This window comes from Gallus gallus, chromosome 5, assembly GCF_016699485.2.
Source record: "Gallus gallus isolate bGalGal1 chromosome 5, bGalGal1.mat.broiler.GRCg7b, whole genome shotgun sequence".
NCBI classification, from domain to species: domain Eukaryota; kingdom Metazoa; phylum Chordata; class Aves; order Galliformes; family Phasianidae; genus Gallus; species Gallus gallus.
In genome coordinates this window covers 22318108-22336916 of record NC_052536.1, presented here as the reverse complement: position 1 = coordinate 22336916, position 18809 = coordinate 22318108, and the positions used below count along the sequence as shown (strand labels likewise).

At 47.9% G+C, this 18809-nt stretch overlaps 4 protein-coding genes across 43 annotated transcripts in view; 2 read left to right on the top strand and 2 right to left on the bottom strand.

Moving 5' to 3' along the window:
• CELF1 (CUGBP Elav-like family member 1) overlaps positions 1 to 1587 on the bottom strand; it is a 54912-nt gene extending 53325 nt beyond the window's left edge. For 13 of the 34 annotated variants that reach the window (NM_001396297.1, NM_001396299.1, NM_001396303.1 and 10 more), the window contains exon 1: positions 645 to 791. Coding sequence is in view for 12 of the 34 variants with exons in the window: in NM_001396292.1 (NP_001383221.1) it covers positions 1360 to 1397 (38 nt within the window). In the remaining 22 variants the exon portion in view is untranslated. Of the gene's footprint in view, positions 1 to 77; positions 792 to 1347 lie in introns of those variants that run through there. The other 21 variants (NM_001396292.1, XM_025150530.3, XM_015286899.4 and 18 more) reach the window with 6 other exon arrangements.
• PTPMT1 (protein tyrosine phosphatase, mitochondrial 1) lies at positions 932 to 2970 on the top strand. Its single transcript, NM_001277882.2, has 4 exons — positions 932 to 1125; positions 1191 to 1271; positions 1487 to 1678; positions 2754 to 2970. The coding sequence occupies exons 1-4, from the start codon at positions 955 to 957 to the stop codon at positions 2892 to 2894; spliced, it is 585 nt and encodes a 194-aa protein (NP_001264811.2). The 5' UTR covers positions 932 to 954; the 3' UTR covers positions 2895 to 2970.
• Positions 2971 to 3126: 156 nt separating this feature from the next.
• On the bottom strand, positions 3127 to 10239 carry KBTBD4 (kelch repeat and BTB domain containing 4). Of its 4 annotated transcripts, none has more exons than NM_001397482.1 (4): positions 10198 to 10239; positions 7944 to 8564; positions 5311 to 5417; positions 3127 to 4754 (listed from the first exon to the last, which is right to left on the bottom strand). In NM_001397482.1, the coding sequence occupies exons 2-4, from the start codon at positions 8533 to 8535 to the stop codon at positions 3894 to 3896; spliced, it is 1560 nt and encodes a 519-aa protein (NP_001384411.1). In that variant the 5' UTR covers positions 8536 to 8564; positions 10198 to 10239; the 3' UTR covers positions 3127 to 3893. The 4 variants fall into 4 exon arrangements, with proteins under 4 accessions (NP_001384411.1, NP_001186574.2, NP_001384412.1 ...); NM_001199645.4 differs by lacking the exon at positions 10198 to 10239 and adding an exon at positions 10066 to 10195; NM_001397483.1 differs by lacking the exon at positions 10198 to 10239 and adding an exon at positions 10153 to 10195.
• A 36-nt stretch (positions 10240 to 10275) lies between these two features.
• NDUFS3 (NADH:ubiquinone oxidoreductase core subunit S3) lies at positions 10276 to 16658 on the top strand. Of its 4 annotated transcripts, XM_046941672.1 has the most exons (8): positions 10276 to 10358; positions 10433 to 10498; positions 11261 to 11358; positions 11619 to 11768; positions 12936 to 13061; positions 13453 to 13572; positions 14756 to 14968; positions 16286 to 16658. In XM_046941672.1, exons 1-7 carry the CDS (start codon positions 10313 to 10315, stop codon positions 14921 to 14923), a joined length of 774 nt encoding a protein of 257 aa, XP_046797628.1. In that variant the 5' UTR covers positions 10276 to 10312; the 3' UTR covers positions 14924 to 14968; positions 16286 to 16658. The 4 variants fall into 4 exon arrangements, with proteins under 4 accessions (XP_046797628.1, NP_001139804.1, XP_040556847.1 ...); NM_001146332.2 differs by lacking the exon at positions 16286 to 16658 and having other exon boundaries at positions 14756 to 15002; XM_040700912.2 differs by lacking the exons at positions 10276 to 10358; positions 10433 to 10498 and adding an exon at positions 10597 to 11000.
• Positions 16659 to 18809: the final 2151 nt, after the last annotated feature.

Below are 18809 nucleotides of genomic sequence, written 5' to 3'. Positions count from 1 at the left end.
CTCTACTTCGTCCTCGTAAACAGACCTATAAAAATCTCACGCTCTTATTAACCTTTATTGCTCCTTCACGTGCTTACCATCCACTTTACGATCGGCCTCTCCTGCTTTTTATATGTCACTCCAACGGCGTCCACCACCACTCCCCACGCCCGAGGCTGCGCGCCTCGCACGGCGATAACCTCCAGCCCCGTACTCACCCCCACCCAACCCGCCTCCCCCCTCACCGGCCCCAGAGCACGAACCAGCTCCCGGCACCGCTCCCGCGCCGTTCGGTAGGGCCCCACGCCGCCGTCCGGCGCCCCGGCCGCGCCGCCGCTCTCCCGCCCCCCACCGGCGGCGCCGCCCCGGGCCGCACTCGCAGCCGCAGCGCCCCCCGCCGCCGCCCCGCGGCCTGAGGCGCTGTCACCGCTCGGATCGCGGACGACAACCGGCGGCCTCCACAGGCCCGGGCTGCGGCGGGGCTGCCGGCACCCCAGGGCAGCGCGAGGAAGGAGGCGGCGGGCGGCCCCCGCGGGCCCGATCCCCCGTGCGGTGCGGGGAAGCGGGCGGGGGGAGCGAGGCGCGCTGCGGAGGCTGCCGCCGCGGCCCGGTACGGGCGGGCTGGGTACCGAACGCCCGGGGAGGAGCAGGAAGGCAGCCGTTACCTGCGCGAGGCGGGTCGCGCTCTCCGCGGACTCCACGCCGCTCCTGCCCGGCCCGGCCCGAGCTCCTCCTGGCGGCCGCCGCCCCCACCTGCCCCCGGAGATACACCCGCAGCCGCTCAGCTCCCTGCGCCGCCTCAGGCCGGCTTCGCAAGATGGCGGCACTTCCGGGAGAGACCACGCCGGGCGCGAGGCAGGGGGAAGCCGGAGCCGGCCCGCTTCCCTCACCCGCGGGACGGCCGCTCCGCGCGCTCCGTAAAGCCACCGCCGCTCTCCCCCGCGCGCTCCCCAGCGGTGCGCCCGCCCGTCCACGATGGGGGTGGCGGCGGCTCTGGGCGCCGGGGCAGCGCGGCTGCTTTTCTACCCGACGCTGCTGTACACGGCGCTGCGGGCGCAGCTGCCCGCCTCCCGCCGGCCGTGGTTCCACCGCATCGACCGCGCCGTGCTGCTGGGAGCGCTGCCGCTGCGGGGCCGCAGCCGTAGGGTAAGGGGGCGCGGCGGGGCGGGCCGGAGGAGCCCGGCGGTGGCTGACGGTGGCTGTGCCCGCAGCTGGTGGCCGAGGAGAACGTGCGCGCCGTCCTCACTCTGAACGAGGAGTACGAGACCCGCTTCCTCTGCTGCTCCGCGCAGGTGAGCTCCGCTCGGTCTCGTGGCGGACCGGGGAGGGGCGGGTGGGAAATGGACGGCGGGCGGCGGGACCCCTCACCGAGCCGCTCACCGCTCAGCCGCCTCGCTGCCGTCACGGCACCGCTGCATCTCCCCGTCGGTGTCTCGGTAGGCTCTGGGTTTTCTTTCTCGACGGCGCAAAGCGGAGTTTAAGCGGGCGAATGTGCCGCTCGTTGCAGGAGTGGGAGGCGCTGGGAGTAGAGCAGCTGCGCCTCGGCACCGTGGATCTGACCGGAGTCCCCACGTTGGACAACTTGCACAGGGGCGTCGAGTTCATCCTGAAGCACCGCGAGCGCGGTAACAGCGTCTACGTGCACTGCAAGGCGGGGCGCTCCCGCAGCGCCACCGTGGTGGCGGCCTATTTGATCCAAGTAAGGAGAGCTCTGTTCTGAATGGGGTTTGTTTTCGCTGACTGTACGCACGCACAGCCAGCCGCTGCTACCCGCATTTGCTCGAGAAGCACCTGAACACGCATTGGTGCATTCGCATTCCGTGATTGTAGAGTTTGGACTAGACACCCATTTCAAGAGAGGTAGATAGCAGAGCCCCACACTCACGCTACTGTCTGCTTTGTAGAACTTGGCAAATGTAGGGTAAGTGACCACGTGACACTTAGATGTGCTGAACAGCAGTCTAAGCTTTCTTTGATGATCCCATTTATCTTTGTATCCCTCTCTTGCCTGCACTTATGGCACAAGTTATTAGCACTGGCAGAGATGGCCCGATTTTACAGTAAAGGGAACCTGCTTTGAAACCTGTGATATGATCTGTAGTGGCTCTGGCAAAGCAGTCAGGCTTCGAGAAGCTGTTTGGTCTTCTGGGCCACTAATACAGCAAGTTCTGAGCAGGTTTTGAGAGGTTCTGAGATTCTTAATTGATTCTAGGTTCACTGAGCATATAAATGTCTGTTTTTGTTATTCAGACCTTTTCCTTGGCTGTCTGAAATGGTGAGCCTTTCTGTGCTTCTTGGTAAATACATCTCAGGATCAAGAGAAGTAGCATTGGCTTTCTGAGTTCTCCGCAGAGCCATCTGGGCTGGCACTGAAAACAAAACCCCACGTATGGATCCTAATGATGGTGATGCTGAACACTGCTAGAAAATGTTTCCGTAGTGATGCACTCACTGCTTAAGTACCAGGGCAACAGTAATGCTTTAATAAAACACTGCCCTTTCTTTCTGGTCTGGTGGGACCAGGACGGGAAACTATTCACAACGTGCAGGAATTCTGAGTGAGATAGACAGCAACCATCCCTCCCTCCTTAACTGAGGAACTCGTTTCATGAAACTGCACTGAGATTCAGGTCCTCCTGAGGAAGTTTAAGTAAACAGGAGGGATAAAGATGTGCGTTAACAGTGCTAACATTGCCGGTAGCATCCAGAGGGGGCTCCGTTAACTGGTGCAAGGATGGAATGGATTTTCACTTCCAGGGTTTCTGCCTTTTCAGCTGCATCACTGGAGCCCTCAGGAAGCAATCGAGGCTATTGCCAAGATCCGTCCCCACATCCTAATTCGGCGTAAACAAGTCCAGGTCCTGGAGAGTTTTCACAGGGATGTTACTGCTGGGACAACTGCAAAGTGTCAGTGAGAACCACCAATATCTCAGTCTCAGCTCCCTTAAGTGTTGTACATCTTGACACTCAATAAAGAAATTTTTACATAAATTATGGTTAAATGAGTTTGGGCTGTTTCATTATAACTTCTTCTACTTAGGGCCACTTTTTTCTTGGAGTGCTATCATTCTCAACCCACACACGAGTGCTGGGTTGAACCACAATCCATGTAAGGCTCTGTAATACTTGCAGCCAAGAAAAGAAAGCTTTGTCTCAGCAGAGACTTTATTCAGATTCTTACCCAAGGGGTTACAGTGCCAACAGAGAGGGGTAGGAGGAAGTGGTCTTAATTCCATCTTTTACCAATAGTATGTTATAACTACAGGTGGGCATTTCCTGTACAGTAAAGGAAGCCAATGCTCATACGAACAATCTCCTTTATGCTTGGTGATGACAGAGCAATAAGCAAACTCCCAGTTTGTTACCACTCCTCTAGGAGAAGTGCTGAATAACACAACCTACTTGGGGTCAGCTCTGGAATCTGTCTGCTGTAAATGTTTCTGCCAGTCTCTCCTGCAGTAGGGACACAGGAACGTTTAAGTGGGGACATCCCTGGAGGACAGACAGCACAAATCTAACTCTGCGACTGACAATGGCAGCAACACGTAATCTCCCGGGCAGTTAAAACTTACTGTCTGTGCCAAGGAGGATGTCCTCCATATGCTATGGGATTTGTGGACGGGTTCCAAGCTAAAAAAGCCACTTGCTGTGGTTTGGGCCTCAAACACAAGCAGCTTATCATCAAGGGATCACAGTAATAGCATTTAGTCCATCTGAAATCTAAGATGCATCAGTTCAGCTTTAATAGTGCTATCTAAAAGAACAGGCCTGTACTTCCTCTGTGCAGATGGGCTCTTTACTGGATGTTGTGAGCTTGTAGTAAATGGGACCGGTGCTGAGGGTGGCGGGTACCTCTGAGCTGCACAGCAGAACACCATCGCCGCCTGTCCTATTACTGGGCCTGCTCTTACCCATTAGGCCAGGACAAACTGCAGGTTAGTGAGCAGCACTTTGATGCCACTTGTGACTGTTACAACAGAGGTGGCTGGGTTGAGTTTAAAAGTATTTGCGTCGCCCTTTTTATAGCGGTCTCGAAAAACGTAGATGCTGCCATTGCAGCTGGCAATCTTCCAGAGGGACGGTACTGAGCTCCAGGCGTCTGGCAGGCACAGCCGGGTGAAGCTATCCAGCAAGGGATTATAGCAAAGCAGCGAATCCCCCTCAGCTACAATGAACACCACATCCTTGTGTACAGCAGCATGCATGCGCCCTGCAAAAGGCAGTACATATGGCTTCACGTGGCATTTCTCTGTGTTGGTATCGTAGCACTGAATAAGCCGAGAAGGCTTGGTGAAGAAGTCCAAGTCATTTTCCTCCCCGCCCAGCAGGTAAATGACACCGTTAAGATTTACACCTGCAGCCCCAGAGACAGCCACCTCCAACTGGCTGGTCTCTGTCCAGACATTGTCTCGTACTCTGTAATATATGACAGCGTTAGAGAGAGTGTCTTGCAGAGTTTTGCCCCCAAGGGAGTATATTGCATCCTTGCTTGGCACGGAGACAAGAGTGTGCTGAAGCCGGTCGCGGGGCAGAGGGGCACACCATTCCCAGTCTATAGTTGCATTGTTGCATTTCCACATGCGTCGCGGAATGGAGCCACCAACGACGTATAGGTCACTGCCATGCTTGCAGGCAGCTGTAATCTGGTGACACAGGCTGTTCTGGCCACTCACACTGATGGAGTCATCATCAGCACAATGCAGAGAGACAGCGAGTGAATGTGTTCGTGATGACTCCTTTCCAATCAGGTAGATGTGAACGTTTTCTCCAATCACCTAAGAAATGAGGAATCTGTCAGTCTTAGCAGAACCAGGCCTGTTTACATGAACATCAGTGATGCCTAAGACTGATTTTGGGACCCACCTATGAGCCTGAGGCGTGCACTCTGCTTCCCAAGCCATGCTACTCTAAAGCATGCACTCACTTCTGACATAGCAAAGTATCAACAGACTTCACTGGAATCTTTGTGGCTGCAGTTGAGCGAAGGGCCGGTCACATTGCTGATGGAGTAACTATTACAAAGGGAATGCCAAGCTAAAATTTCTGAATGCTCTTGCAAAGAACTGAGCATCTGGTAAAAGGAGTTATTGGTGGCAATGCTCTGACCACCACTGAAAGCTACCTCAGGTTAAAATTTTAAAAAAAAGCAAGTCAGTGGGGTTGCTATTTTAACAGTGAAAATATTCCTCATGGGGAATGAATGAATCACTCTGAATTTCAATGGGATTTCTGTTTTGTAACTTTCAAATCACACCTGTGAGCAGAATATACCCTGCCTTGGGAAGTGCAGAACTACTAAGCGTCAGCCTGGAAGAGAAGGTCTTTTAATACCTTCAGACTTGATCGCAGAGTCTCTGAAAAGCCTGCACGCTCCTCCTTGTTGAAGTTGATCCAGGTTTCTATGGCAGCCGTTGGATTCTGAGAGCATGGAACGCCATCTGTGGTTTCAGGACAGAAAAGAATTTATGGTATCTAGACTTAGGTACAGAGGAACATCTTTTCCTGCACCTCCTTCGCCATCTCCCACCACAAGCTCTACCTTCTAGAGAAGGAAGAAAATACAGAGGTTTATACATTTTGCCAGGCATGGTCAGCAATGCCAGCCAGGCAACTACATGAAGTTTCCTTGTCTAAGTATCAGGAGATAGAGCTAGCAAATCTAAAGCATTTTGGATAAATTTTGACAAGAACTTACATCTGAGAGGAATGGAGCAGGGAAGAGACCCTACGTTGTCTTGTGACTATGAAAAACATTATCTTAATTAAGCATTTAGGCATAAAAATTCTCTTATTTAAGATTCTCAGCATTTGCATTTCTTGAATCACTGACTGGTCCTAGAAACTTATCCAGCAAAGGTCAGCTGCAGGAATTGTTCAGTCTTGAGGGTCAGCTCTCTGACAGTGTTCAGAGAACATCTCTGTCACTGCTATCCTATTAACATTTGGAAATCCCCTGTGAGCTACTACAGCTTTCTTTAGCAGCGTGACACTTAGCGTAACAGACTGCATCAGATTTCTACCAGTTTCCAGGCATAACTAAAAGTTTCTGTTATGCCACAGACTACTGCATCATCACCATCATCAATATATAACTTAGAAAGTATCTCTTTGTAGTCTGAAAGTCAGCTAGCTGGTCTAACGCTCACAATTAAGCCTGTGTTCATCAAGAGGCTTCCCTTTTAAAGGCTCCTCTCACTTTGTAGTTTGCCATCACAGCAAACCCTGAATTCAGCCATGCTGAAGGCATCCTACAAATTCCAACTCTTTTTCTCCACACTGAAAGGGATGAGGAAAAGGGAGGAAGAAAAGCAGATAATTTGACTCTATTCATCAGTAAAAGGCATTTCTGTAGGCTATCTGTTGGATGTAGTGGTTAAATGGAAAAACTTGGATTTTAAAACTGATCACAGGACGCAATAAAAGGTAAGGTTAACAACTTACTATCTAATAACATTTATTTTAATCCTTGCTAGTAATAACTTCTTCTATTTAATTGTACATTGACGAAACAAAGAAGCAGCAATTGCAGAAGTTCTTCCCTACCAGCAGTGAGAGTGTATTTCAGCTCTGAATCCATTTTCACGAGCTCAGTTTAACCATAACATAAATCTATACATGGGAATAAATGACATGGAAAAAAGTTTCTTAAGCCATTATTTTACTTCAGGACCACAAACCCTAAAGGTCATAGCCCTTTGAACTATGATTATTATGTGGAATAATTATGAGGAAGTGTTAAAGAGTGACTGACCTCTACAGCTTTATTTCATGATTTTAGTATTTTGTTTTTAATGAAGTCAATACTTAGTTTAAAAACTGTAGCTAGGGATAGTTACCAAAATGACCCTAGTTTTATCATCATTTTTGAGCTCTCAGTACATATTCTGAACAGGTTTTTGACTCTGAATTCCTTTAATTGCAGAAAAAATACTGCAATACTGCATTGCAACATCTGTAAAGACTCAACTTGAGAGGATACTTTAAGTCTTACCAGAGAGATTTGTTAGTATTCCAAAGAAGCCAATCATGGCAGGCTTATTGTTATATCAGCACACAAAACATTGACACATAAAGTATACAATTTTACTTGTCTACAGAATTATTTTCTAAACAAAGCAAGAAAGGGATAATCTCTGAGGACCCAAGTCCAGCACATGTGAATGTATGAGCTTCTTCTCTGTTCTTGCTTCCTCTAACAGTGATATGTAACTGTACAAAAATGGAGATGTGACTGAAGCATCAGGAAGAAGTTTTAAAGTACTGCCTGTAGCTATGAGGGCAGCAGAGAACTTTTAAGGACTGGTGTCAAATGAAGTAAGTTGTTACCGTGTTGACACATCCTTCACAACACTACGTCATTGCATCCATTACATTTACATTGCAGGTAATTACCATATTATCTAAGATGTTACAGTGCCTCTGTGTCAGTGAGCTGAGTGTCTAGCCTTAATAACCCTAGCAATTATATAACATTGTCAATAACACTAACAGAGTCTAGAAATACGGCCTGTGTGCTCAAGCCTTACAAATGCTGACTTGTTGCACTGCAATGTTAAATGATGAAGAATTAAAAGAAAAACATGCTCACAAGATGTTTACTTCGTAAGGCTTATTTGTTTTATTTTTAATGCAAACAAAAATAAATGATGTTGGAAGTTACTAAGTTATGTTTAAAAACCTGGAATACTTTCCATCTGTTGACTCAGAAACTGCTGAGAATTAGCAGCGTTCTCTACATCTCTTTTTTTTACAGCATAGGTCCTTCATTTCCACTGAGTTTATGGTGGGTTTTTTTTTTTTTCCTGACTAAATTATCCAGACTGTTTTGTATTGCTTAGCTAAGCCTCTGAATAGACAGTGATTATGAAAGCTTGTATCTTTCCATCTGTTTTATCCCTGCTAGTCTCTCAGACTCAAAGTGGCTTCCCAGATGCAGGTCATGGCTGGTCTCCAGAACTCCTTACCTGTGAGGATGTCTGTCAGTAGGCGAAGAGGTAGGTGCAGGAACTCTTCCGTGTCTTGCAGCTGAGACAAATGTGACTTTGCACAGTGTTTGGCAGCCGTGTAGAGCCCCATGTCACTGTGCTGGTCTGCCAGCCACATCACCTGCAGACAGTTCCTGACCTGCACTGTACGGGCCAGAAAACGGGAACATTCTTCAAAAAGGGCAGTCAGCTGGTACATATCTGCCACTTCATAGGTTTCCTGCAACTCCTCGGCCCTCAGCTTTACAGTCCCGTGGTAAATATAGTCCACAAGGAGCTGAAAGACACTCTCACTAACATCCTGCAGCTCAATCACCCGGTTGTGAGCCTCCTTCAGGTTAGAAGTGAACATGGAACGAAAGAAGCAGCTCTGAGCTGAGAGGACCAAACGGTGCAGCTGGAATTCTTTGCCTTCCACTGATATTGTAACGTCAGCAAAGAGCTCATCCTCCAAACATAATTTCATAATCCCCTGGGCCACGCGGCCTGAGTGCGAGCGATCAGTGAAGGTGTAGTTAACAAAGTAGTTCTCTTCAGCAGAGGAGCCTCCAGTCTCTTCTGACGAGTCCATGGTGCCACACAGATCTGACCTCCAGCAATCTGTAAAATCATGATTAAAAGGCTTTCTCCCTCCACTAACAACATTATGCAATCCTTCGGGATAGAGGGGAAACCAAGCGTATTGGTAAGCAGCCAGCATATTTCAGAGACTGAACATAAATAGCACAGCCAGAAGCTTCTGCTTGAGTTTCAGAAACTAAAACAGCTGAAACAAATTAGAAGTTGGCATGATTAAAATTACAGTATATACCAAACTTCCAGTGAGCACAGCATCCCAGCACAATCAGAAGATTTGCATCTTTCCACAACTCATTTCACTGACACAAAGAAATACTTGTAAGGCCAGCGAAAGTGACCCTACTGCAGCTGAGATAGGTGGGAGAGAAATGGGTTAAAGTATCGTACTGCAAAGAGCACGGTTAATTAGCATCCAAAAACAACGTGATGAATTTTTGCAGTGCACCAAGTAGGGTGGTTTTGTTTTTACCAAAAAGTCTGCCAGACACAACCACCAGTCCTTCGAGCTAACTACACAAGGTAAGCGATGGCCATATTTGCTGATGTGCCACACATTTTCAGCATGCAAATGACTTGCTAGATGCTGTTAGTCACCATTTCCCAAGTGACAAGGTGAACAAAGTCTGCAACACTGCTGAGCAGGCAAAAGAGATAACTGGCAGTGTTCTGGGTCGAAGGAGCTTCTGACCCAGCTAAGGACTGCTGTAGAAAAGGGGCTTTTCTTTAACATGGCTCCTGGCAGCATCAAGAACAAACAGAGGCCTGCTTGCATTCCCTCTAGTTCTACACCTCAACTATTCAACTATGGTGACCGAAAGCAAACCTGAACTATTAATACTGAACATGATTTCTCAAATACATGACTTGTCTCCAGGAGATTAATGGTTACTTTCCCATGCCTTCAAACATGCATGTTCTTGCAGCAGCTCTGCTGGTGCAGGACAGCTCCTAAGTCTTCACTCAAGCTTTGTGCACTGGAGGCAGTTCCCCGCCTCATGGGCTGGACAGGTCCCTCCCATCCTGAACGGTCCGTCTTAAGTACGACCTCTTTGTCCGTCGGACTGAATGCACCATCCGTTATGCCGTACGAGACTGAGGAAATGACCCAGAACACCTCAGCCCTACGCTTCCAGCTTTAGCAGGTACGAGCCTGTCCCGCAGCGCTCCCAGTCAGGCACCCAACAGCCGCAGCCCCAAAACCCACGGCGGGAAGGGCTGCCCGCAGCCCGCGCAGCTCCCGAGGGCTGGGGCCGCGTCACGGGGAAGCGTCAGCAACGGCTACAGACACGAGGACGGACGTGGGATTTATAGCAGACATAACGCCTCAGAAAAAACGGAAGGCCAATTCTCGGGAAGCTGAGGGCCGCACAGCGCTGCGAGCGCACAGCACAGCACAGCACGGCCGCCGGGAGGTGAGCGCGGCGCTGCGGCACTCCGCACCCGAGCCCCCCCGGCTTCTCCTCCGCACAGCACGGCACGGCACAGCAGGCCCCGGCCCCGCTTCACCCGGTGCGACACCCACCTGCGGCGCCTCCCTTCATGCCGCCGCCCCGGAGCCTCCCGCCGCCGCCGCCCCGGGGTGCCCCAGCGGCTCCCCCTCGCCCCTCACCCTGCGCCAGGCGCCGCCAGGCACTCGCCACTTCCGGCCACCCACCCGGAAGCGCCGCCGAGCAACCCCCGCGCGCTTCCGGCTCCCGGGGGAAGCTTGGCGGCGGCGAGTCCTTCCGCTTCCGTCCCGTGCCCTTGCCCGTCCGTGCGGCGGCGGCGGGATGTTGGCGGCGGCGGTGCGGGGCCTGGTGCGGGCCGCGCGGCGAGGTGAGGGCGGGTGGGCGGCGCCCTGTGGCAACTCGGGGCGCCGCGACCCTCACGCGTGTCCATTCTGTCCTCAGCTGGTGCGGGCCCGGCGGCGGCGGTGCAGACCCGGCTGGCGGGGGGCTCGGCCACGGAGACGCGCCGTAAGTGAGCGGGCTGCGGCGGGAGGGGCCTTTTGTTTTCGGAGGGCTTCGTTCGCGTTGCCCCGGATCCGAGTGCGGTTAGCGGCTTCCCGGCAACCGAGGTGTTGGGCGGGAAGGTGAGGGTGCCGGTGGCCGTGCGCTCTTCGGGTGCCCTCCTGTCTCTTCTCTCTGGCCACGTTAACGTGTTTATGGCTCTTCATCTAAATTGGAAAAGACCTACAAGATCACCAAGCCGGCCATCTGTCCGGCCTGCTGAGCCCCTCCACCGAGCCATGTCCTTCTCTGCTACATCTGCACGTCTCTGAGATGCCCCCAGGGATGGAGTCTCCACTGCCTCCCTGGCAGCCCGCTCCAACGCCCAACCACCCCTTCCATGAAAAAATTCATCCCCATACCCAACCTAAACCTCCCCTGGTGCAGCTTGAGGCGCTTTCCTCACATCCTATTACTTTTCACACAAGAAGAGTGACCACCAACCCTTCTCACTGCAACCTCCTTTCAGGTAGCTCAGAGGAGGTCTCGCCTCAACCTTCTGTTCTGCAGATGTTATTTTTATGACAGCGAACTCTGCACTCTGCTATGCATGTATTGGATATTTAGCTTCAAGTTTACCATAAGTAAGCTTTGTGGGATGCCTGAATCTGCCCGGCTTCTGAAAGAGCTGCCGGGAGACTGAGAGCGGTTAAAGAGATTTTTAAGGAAGTGATGAATGTTGCTACTCCTTCTGTGGCTTGCCCTGCTGTAATCTGTTGTTCTCTGTAGCTACTGTCAGACCGAAAAATGAAGTAGAACAGAAGCAGCTCTGTGCGTTTGGGGAGTATGTGGCTGAGATCCTGCCCAAGTATATCCAGCAAGTACAGGTAGGTGCTGCTCAAGAAATTGTTCTTGCTGGGAGGCAAGGGACCGCATGAACACAATACTTGTTAGATGTCAAAAGTTGTTGTGTGGAAGGGAGATTGTCAGAATTACATGAAAATAACAACTACTGTCGAGCCACCTTCAGTGATGTCATTGTGCCTACTGTACCGTGTACTCTCTTTGTATGACGTCCTGCTGGATGCTGTGCAGTGTTCACTCCTGTTAGCATGTGTGCTAGTTCCCTTTCCATTGTTTTCATCAGGTGACCTGTTTCAATGAGTTGGAGCTTTTGATCCATCCAGATGGGATTATTCCAGTTCTGACCTTCCTCCGAGATCACACTAACGCCCAGTTCAAGTCCTTGGCTGACTTGACTGCTGTTGATGTCCCATCTCGGCAGTACCGCTTCGAGGTAAGAACTGCTCTAAGACATCAAACTCAGAGAGTTTCACAAGTGCTGATGGCTGTGGGTGCTGTTGCAGCTAGAACTGTGTTTTTTACTTCACACACACACACACAAAAAAAGTCCACTCTGAAGTGCAGCGTTTGTTTAACCTGTTGATTATGGAGGCAGACGCAGAACTGATACTGCATGGATTCCTAGTTTGGCTTTCCTGTTCTGTTCTGCTAGAAGTCTTTTTGTGGGGAGTGGTAGTAGTGGTTGTTTTTTTGTTTGTTTTGCTTTGTTTTTACAAAAATGTCCAGAGCCTTCTTGCTAGCTAAATACAAACTGGTGCTCTTCCTTCTTCTGCCTGGGTCTGTCAGCTGCTGTTGACACAAGCCACAACCAGTCATGGTTTTCCTTAAAATCCCACCAGTCTTCTCCTTAACAATTTTCCTCTTTTTCTAAAAAAGGAAAAACTTCAGTAGTTTTAAAAACATCTCCTGAAGTCAGGACCTATTTGAAGGAGTTTAGATACTTAGCATATTGTCTTCTCTCCTAGAAAGCTCTAGAAAGCTCTGTTCAGTGTATTGTAGTTTACCCTAGGGAAATCTGTACAGTATAACAGCAGAAGACTCTGTGTCGCAGGTTGTAGGAGGCTGACTCCTTATTGATGACGGAGATGTTCTTCCTTAGTCCAGTTTGGGCAGATTATCCTTCAAATGGGAGAAGTGATGCGGTTTAATTCCCAGCAAGTTACAAGGATAAAGAAAAGTAGCTAATTTATTTTTCCCCTTTGGTTTTTCTTGCGGTAACAAATTTACATCCCAGTTGGATCAGTGGATGCTGAGAGTAATTGGTAGCCATTTTCTTTGTGACAGACTATTTTCACGTGTTTTCATCCCTCCAGTATTTTCTTTCTTTAAGATTTAGTATTCCTCTGTACTTCAACTCTTTTTCAACAGTTGATGTTTTAGAACTCCCACATGCTTTTTGTTGCACTTCTAAGGAAGAGAGAGTGTATTGGAGCCTCAGTTACAGTGCCTTTTCAGTGCTGAGCTCCTAAGAGCTGAATGTGATTTTGCTGAAAAGGAGTATTTGAAATAGGCTTAATGTATCTTTGCTCAGCCTGTCCTATATTGTGAAGAGACCTTTAAAATGTATACAAACCCAATGCCTTCTTGTATTCTGCTTCAGATTGTTTACAATCTCCTGTCTCTGCGATTCAACAGTCGGATCCGTGTGAAAACATACACTGATGAGCTGACACCTATTGACTCAGCAGTGTCTGTGCACAAAGCAGCAAACTGGTATGAAAGAGAGGTGAGTGCCAGCATACTTGGGAGCAGTCTCTTTTGAGGGGGCCTGTGTTTTCCTGGTAAAACTTGATACTTTGGGCACTGAGAAAGAAAGAAGTGTTTCACTGGCTTCCTCTTCTGGATAGGGGAAAAAAAAGGTGTTTGGTTTGTTTTTTGTTTAGTTCTTTTATGACTTGCACTGGTAGTGCACAAAACCAGGCAAGGAACTGAAATTCTGTGGATATAATAACAAAGGGTACTTTGTTCAAAGTAAGAGGAGCCTGTGTTAGCAGGCCTTGTTTGTTTTCATGGTTGGATTTCATGGCCTCTCCAGGTGAGGCAGGGAATCATGGAGTTGCTAGAAAGGTTAGAATGGAGATGGACTGGCTAATTCAACTTGTCTCCCTTTCACTTAGGTTTGGGACATGTATGGTGTTTTCTTTGCCAACCATCCTGATCTAAGGCGAATCCTCACAGACTATGGGTTTGAAGGCCATCCTTTCCGGAAGGACTTTCCACTCTCTGGTTATGTAGAGGTAGGAGATGAATTCATGTCTGAAGTTATAAAATCTCTGTAATATTCTTATCTGAGTTTCAATACAGAGATGGGATATCTTTATAATCTTTCATCTAAAAGGGAGCTAAAGACATTTAACTGGTGTGCATTCCAGCAAGCTGTACGTATCTCCAGCATTTGAAGTCATCATATGTATCATCTGCAATAAGGCAGCCTAAAGATAGGAACACTGAGCAAATTTAACGTGCAGTGTGCCACAGACACTTCTTGGACAGAGAAAGTGCTTCTGCTTTTAGCATTAAATTTTCCACTGCAAAACTACTTATGCCTATGGGAGTAAATGACAAAACTGATCTTTATACACCTGGAACTCTGCTTTGTGGAGCTTTTGTAGATCCAAATTACAAAACTAAAGTTTAACTGATTTTTCGATTTATCAAATGTTTACTACTGTGTGTTAAATCACAAGTGAAATGAGTGTATTCAGTATCTGCCTAGTTTCAAAGTATCTGTTTCTGTAGAAGGATTTGTATTTGGTGCAGTTCTGAGGCTGAGCTGAGTCTCAAGAAGAGACAGTGAAGTTCTGCAGGCAACAGATGGTTTAAAGAAAATAGAAATAGTGCAGTTCTGTAAGTGATGAGCAGACAGCAGATTTTGAGATCTGGATTGACATGTAAGGATAAATCAGTCTTGCCTAGTATTCATCTACCCTTGCCCTGTGTTCCAAATGTTATGCTAAGAAGCACAACTGAAACCAAACAAGCTGACACGATGGCAATTCAGAGATACTCATGAGAGTAGTCCCCACCTATGATGGTGTGGATGAACCACCTTACTGCAGTGACTCAGGAGAACTTCCTTTGCCATATGGCAAACTAAACACATTATTCCAAGTAGACTTTGTATGGTCTGTAGGCTAGGTACTTCTGATTCAGAGTGGTTAACCAGGACATGGTAGGTATATGGTAGCAAAGAGGAGGGTATTTTTGGAGAATACAGAGGTCCTGATGTCTCCTGGAAGTCTCCTCTTCGTGAATTAGGAGAACTGAAGCTGTGGCAGAGGCCTGTGCTTTATCCCATCCATGGTGTAAAAACAGGGGTTACTTGTACTGGAGGATGATCCTGGTCATTACTGTTTACATCCAGTGGCAGAGGTGGCACTTGGGGCTGTATGAAAACGACTGTCCTTTGCTCTGCTCTAGGTGCGGTATGACGATGAAGTGAAACGGGTAGTGGCAGAACCTGTGGAGCTATCTCAGGAATTTCGCAAGTTTGATCTGAATAGCCCTTGGGAGGCATTTCCTGCTTATCGTGCACCTCCAGAACCCCTGAAAATAGAAGCTGGAGCCAAGAAGGAAGATGCAAAATAACAGCAGAATGGAGCGGGTGCATGGCACCATCCTTTCTGATCAAATGTAATATTTATAGTAATAAAAAATTGTTATGAGACTTTTGCCTGTCATGATCACATAGATGAAAAACAGGATGAAGGAGATTAATTTATGGTCCTGATGATCTAACTTTGAGTTCGAAGATACTGGATTTGTCTTTTTTGCTTTGAAATTGAATGGAGTTCAGGTATTTCCTGTGGCTAAGCTGCTTTAGCTATGCTGCTTCTGCCAGCTGTCCCTGGAGGCATAAGGCATAACCTGAGCACTTAGTAGTGCAAACTTCAGGAAACTTCTGAGGTGGCTGTGTAGCTTCAATAATAGCAATGTCTCAGCTCCACAGTGGGTTTTGAGAAGACTATAATAATGCAGCAAACACAGAGAACTCATGTATATGATTCTGAACCAGCTGTTATTAGGACAACACAAGAAGCACTTAAATTCAGACCATAAAGACAGTGGAAATACCTGCACTGTTTCTGGGAACTCAGTCTGTGTTCTGCTGGCAGGAGTTGCAGGTGACCTCTCACATGCTACTCCTTCATGCCAGCTTTTTCTTTGGGGTTTAGCAGCCTTTACTTTCTCCAGCTTCTTCAGACCATGGTTTTCCCTGCAGACGAAATATTTCTCTTCCCTGTATACAAAAGTGTGCATTTTTGTCACCTTTCCAGTTATTCTGAGCTCTTGACATAATAGCATTACCAGTATCTTTGTTGCTGTGGAAAATCTCAACTCTCCAAAAAATATAAATTGAGAAGTATTGTAGTTTCTGTCCACCCACCAGCTGTTGATATTTACAGCATTACAGCAGTCATCAATTAATGTCTCTTGTTCATAGTCCAGAAAATGCATAACAGCTCTGCACCAGAAAGCTGACTGACCTCATTAAGATCTCAAATCTATTGTGTAAGAGATTTCATAAAGCGATTCACAAACTGTTTGTGGAGATTATTTGAATCATTCCAGTACTACTTATGGGCTTTTTAAATTCTAAGATCACTAAACAAGGTGAGGCTGGATAAGGCCCTGGGCAACCTAATCTAGCAGTGGTGTCCCTGTTTGCAGGGCAGTTGGACTAGATGGCCTTCAGAGGTCCCCTCCAACTCCAAGGATTCTATGATTCCAAAACAAAACAGGAGCTGGGAAAGTCAGAGTATGGGACAGAGAAAAGGATAGAAATGATAAATTCACTTAAGGAAAAAAAATAGCAGTAAATCGTTGCAACTAGAATGTGATCTGTTTGCAAGAAGAGCTGGGCTGTATGGTAAGAATCAAGTTTCATATTTGTTTTCACCCTAGCTTTGCTGATTCTTAAATTCTTTTTTCTTCCTTAATTTCTTTCAGGCTGTTGTGGCTGGCAGTGCTTGGGATGTGACTCAGAACAGCATTCTCTAATTAAGACCGGTAGCATTTGCCATTATTACAGCTTTTACATTATTATTACAGCTCTTTATAGGAAGAAAAAAAAAAAAAGAGAGAGAGAAAGGAACACAAGAAGTCTACAGAAGTTTGTATTTTAAATAATTTCTAGGTCCCCTTATGATCTGCCAGTGTTTGAATTGATTAAATAGGAAATGTACTTTTAATCATTCCTACAGCTGGTTCTATTTTCTGTTGCATTGGCTCTCTTGGATGCCAGTGCTCATTGCACAAGACAGAAGTGTATAGCAGCACTTCTGTTACTGTGGTAATTATTAATAAAGAACATTTTTCCCCACTATGTTCTTCATTACCCATCTCAGGGTGCTTGAAGCACCATGACAGGACTAATGATATATGTATCACAAAAATACATATTTCCCAGTATGATAGGTCAGAAGAATGACAGTAGCTGGAACAGAAGGAAAAGCCACTAAACATGCTTGTGCAGAGGGAGAATTTGATTGACAGCATCACACAATGCACTGTCAAGTTAGACAAAATGCAATGTTTGCTAAAGAATGTGCATAGAGTCCAAGCAGCCAGCCCCGTGGGGACAAGCTTTGGCTCCAGCAGGTCTTCAATATGTGGAATATTTGCTAATGGACTCAAATCTCTTCTAATTAGAGAAGTCTTGGAGCTTATAAAGAGCGCAATTTACTCACCCAGACATATTATCCCAGGAGACAGGCGGTTACACAGCCTCATGAAGTACTGCCAACATTGGCACACCACCTACACTGTTTCTGAGCTCCAGGGGCCATGCTTGCATAGGAACCTGCTTGCTCCAGGGTCCTTATGGCTGGTGGGCACTCACTTCACATTGGGCAAGGCTGTTATCAGCACAGTCAGACACAATGTTGTCTTCGAAATCCTCTGTCGCTGCCTCGATGAGGCTGTCAGCTCATTTGCCTACATTAGATATTCCAAACGTAGGAGGACGTTGGATGAGACACATATGTGCAGCAGCTGACAGGGAGATGTCCTATTCAGAGGAGACATTTTCTTATAACACAGCTGAGTAGAGTTTAGGTGATGATTCACAGTCACCATCTTCAGCTGAGTATGTTTTACTGGTGTTTTCCAGAATGCTGGCATTTCTCCCTACAGCCATGCAAGCAGCCTCTCCTCACTGCTGATATGACTCTTGATGCATTAGGGTATCCACCCCCATTGCAGCCACACACTCTATATGGGCCCTGGTAATTGAACTCCAGGCAGGAATTTCAGCTGGGCCTTGAAGTCCTTCAGAGCAGAAGTTACAGGACTACTGACAGTTACAGGCTAGGTGACAGCACACCTCATGTTACTGCACCCCATCACATCTGCCTCATGTTACGTGAGGCCCCATTCCATCCCTTTTGTGTAGCAGGTGCAGTGGGATGGGGCCCTCCCGTACACTGTTAGACAGCCCATTAGTCCTTCAGGCAGGTGGTCCACAGACTGGAAGGAAAATAGAAGGAAGCTATTGTATATGGGCCGGTATCACTGTATCTATAAAATACGTCACTGTGCAGGCTGCATCTGATTATAGACAATGCTTTACTCAACATTGTTTTACTTCTTCCCCTGGGTTGGCCCTGCCTTCCCACCAGGTGCTCAATCACTGCTTCAGGCTATGACTTAGCATTTCTGCTATAATGGTGAAGGGTCTTGAGGGCAATGTATGTAAGGAGTGTCTGAGGTCATTTGGCTTGTTCAGCCTAGAGAAGAGGAGGCTGAGGGGAAGGCCTCATGGCAGCCTACAGCTCCTCACAAGGGGAGAAAAATGAGCAGCGCTGATCTCTTTGGTAACTGTGAGAGGACCCAACCTGTATCGGGAGATCAGGTTGGGTATTAGGAAAAGGTTCTTCACCAGAGGGTGATTGGGCACTCAACAAGCACCACAGGGCAGTGGTAATGGCCCTAAGTCGGAGTTCAAGAAGAGTTTGGACAATGATCTCAGACACAGAGGTTGAATTTTGGGTGGTCCTGTGCAGAGCGAGGAGTAGGACTCAATAATCCTCGTGGGTCTCTTCCAACTCAGGATATTCCATGATTCTACGCTTCTATATCTTGTTTCCCTTTCCCACCTTCCAGATTCAGGAGGTCATTGTGTAAATGCCACAATCAGCCAAGGTGCCCCTGAAGTAATATGACATTCTGAAACTGCTCCTGTGACAGATGGCATGACCAGAGGGCATGTGGAGGAGCAGCACTGTGCACATTCATCTGTGAATACCTGGCAAGGACACAACCCCTCAGGAGGAGGAGATGCACCACCTACCGTTGCATTTGCACAGGCAGGGACTATGTTCAACTGCCAGGAACTCCTCCTTGCTTCAGAGCACATCCCATATAACTGCTGCTGGTTTACAAACACCTAAGGCACATGTTTATCATCACTGCAGTTGTCTTTCTCTGTGGGATAGTGAGGCAATTCTGCAAAACTCCCCCAGCTCAAGGCAAC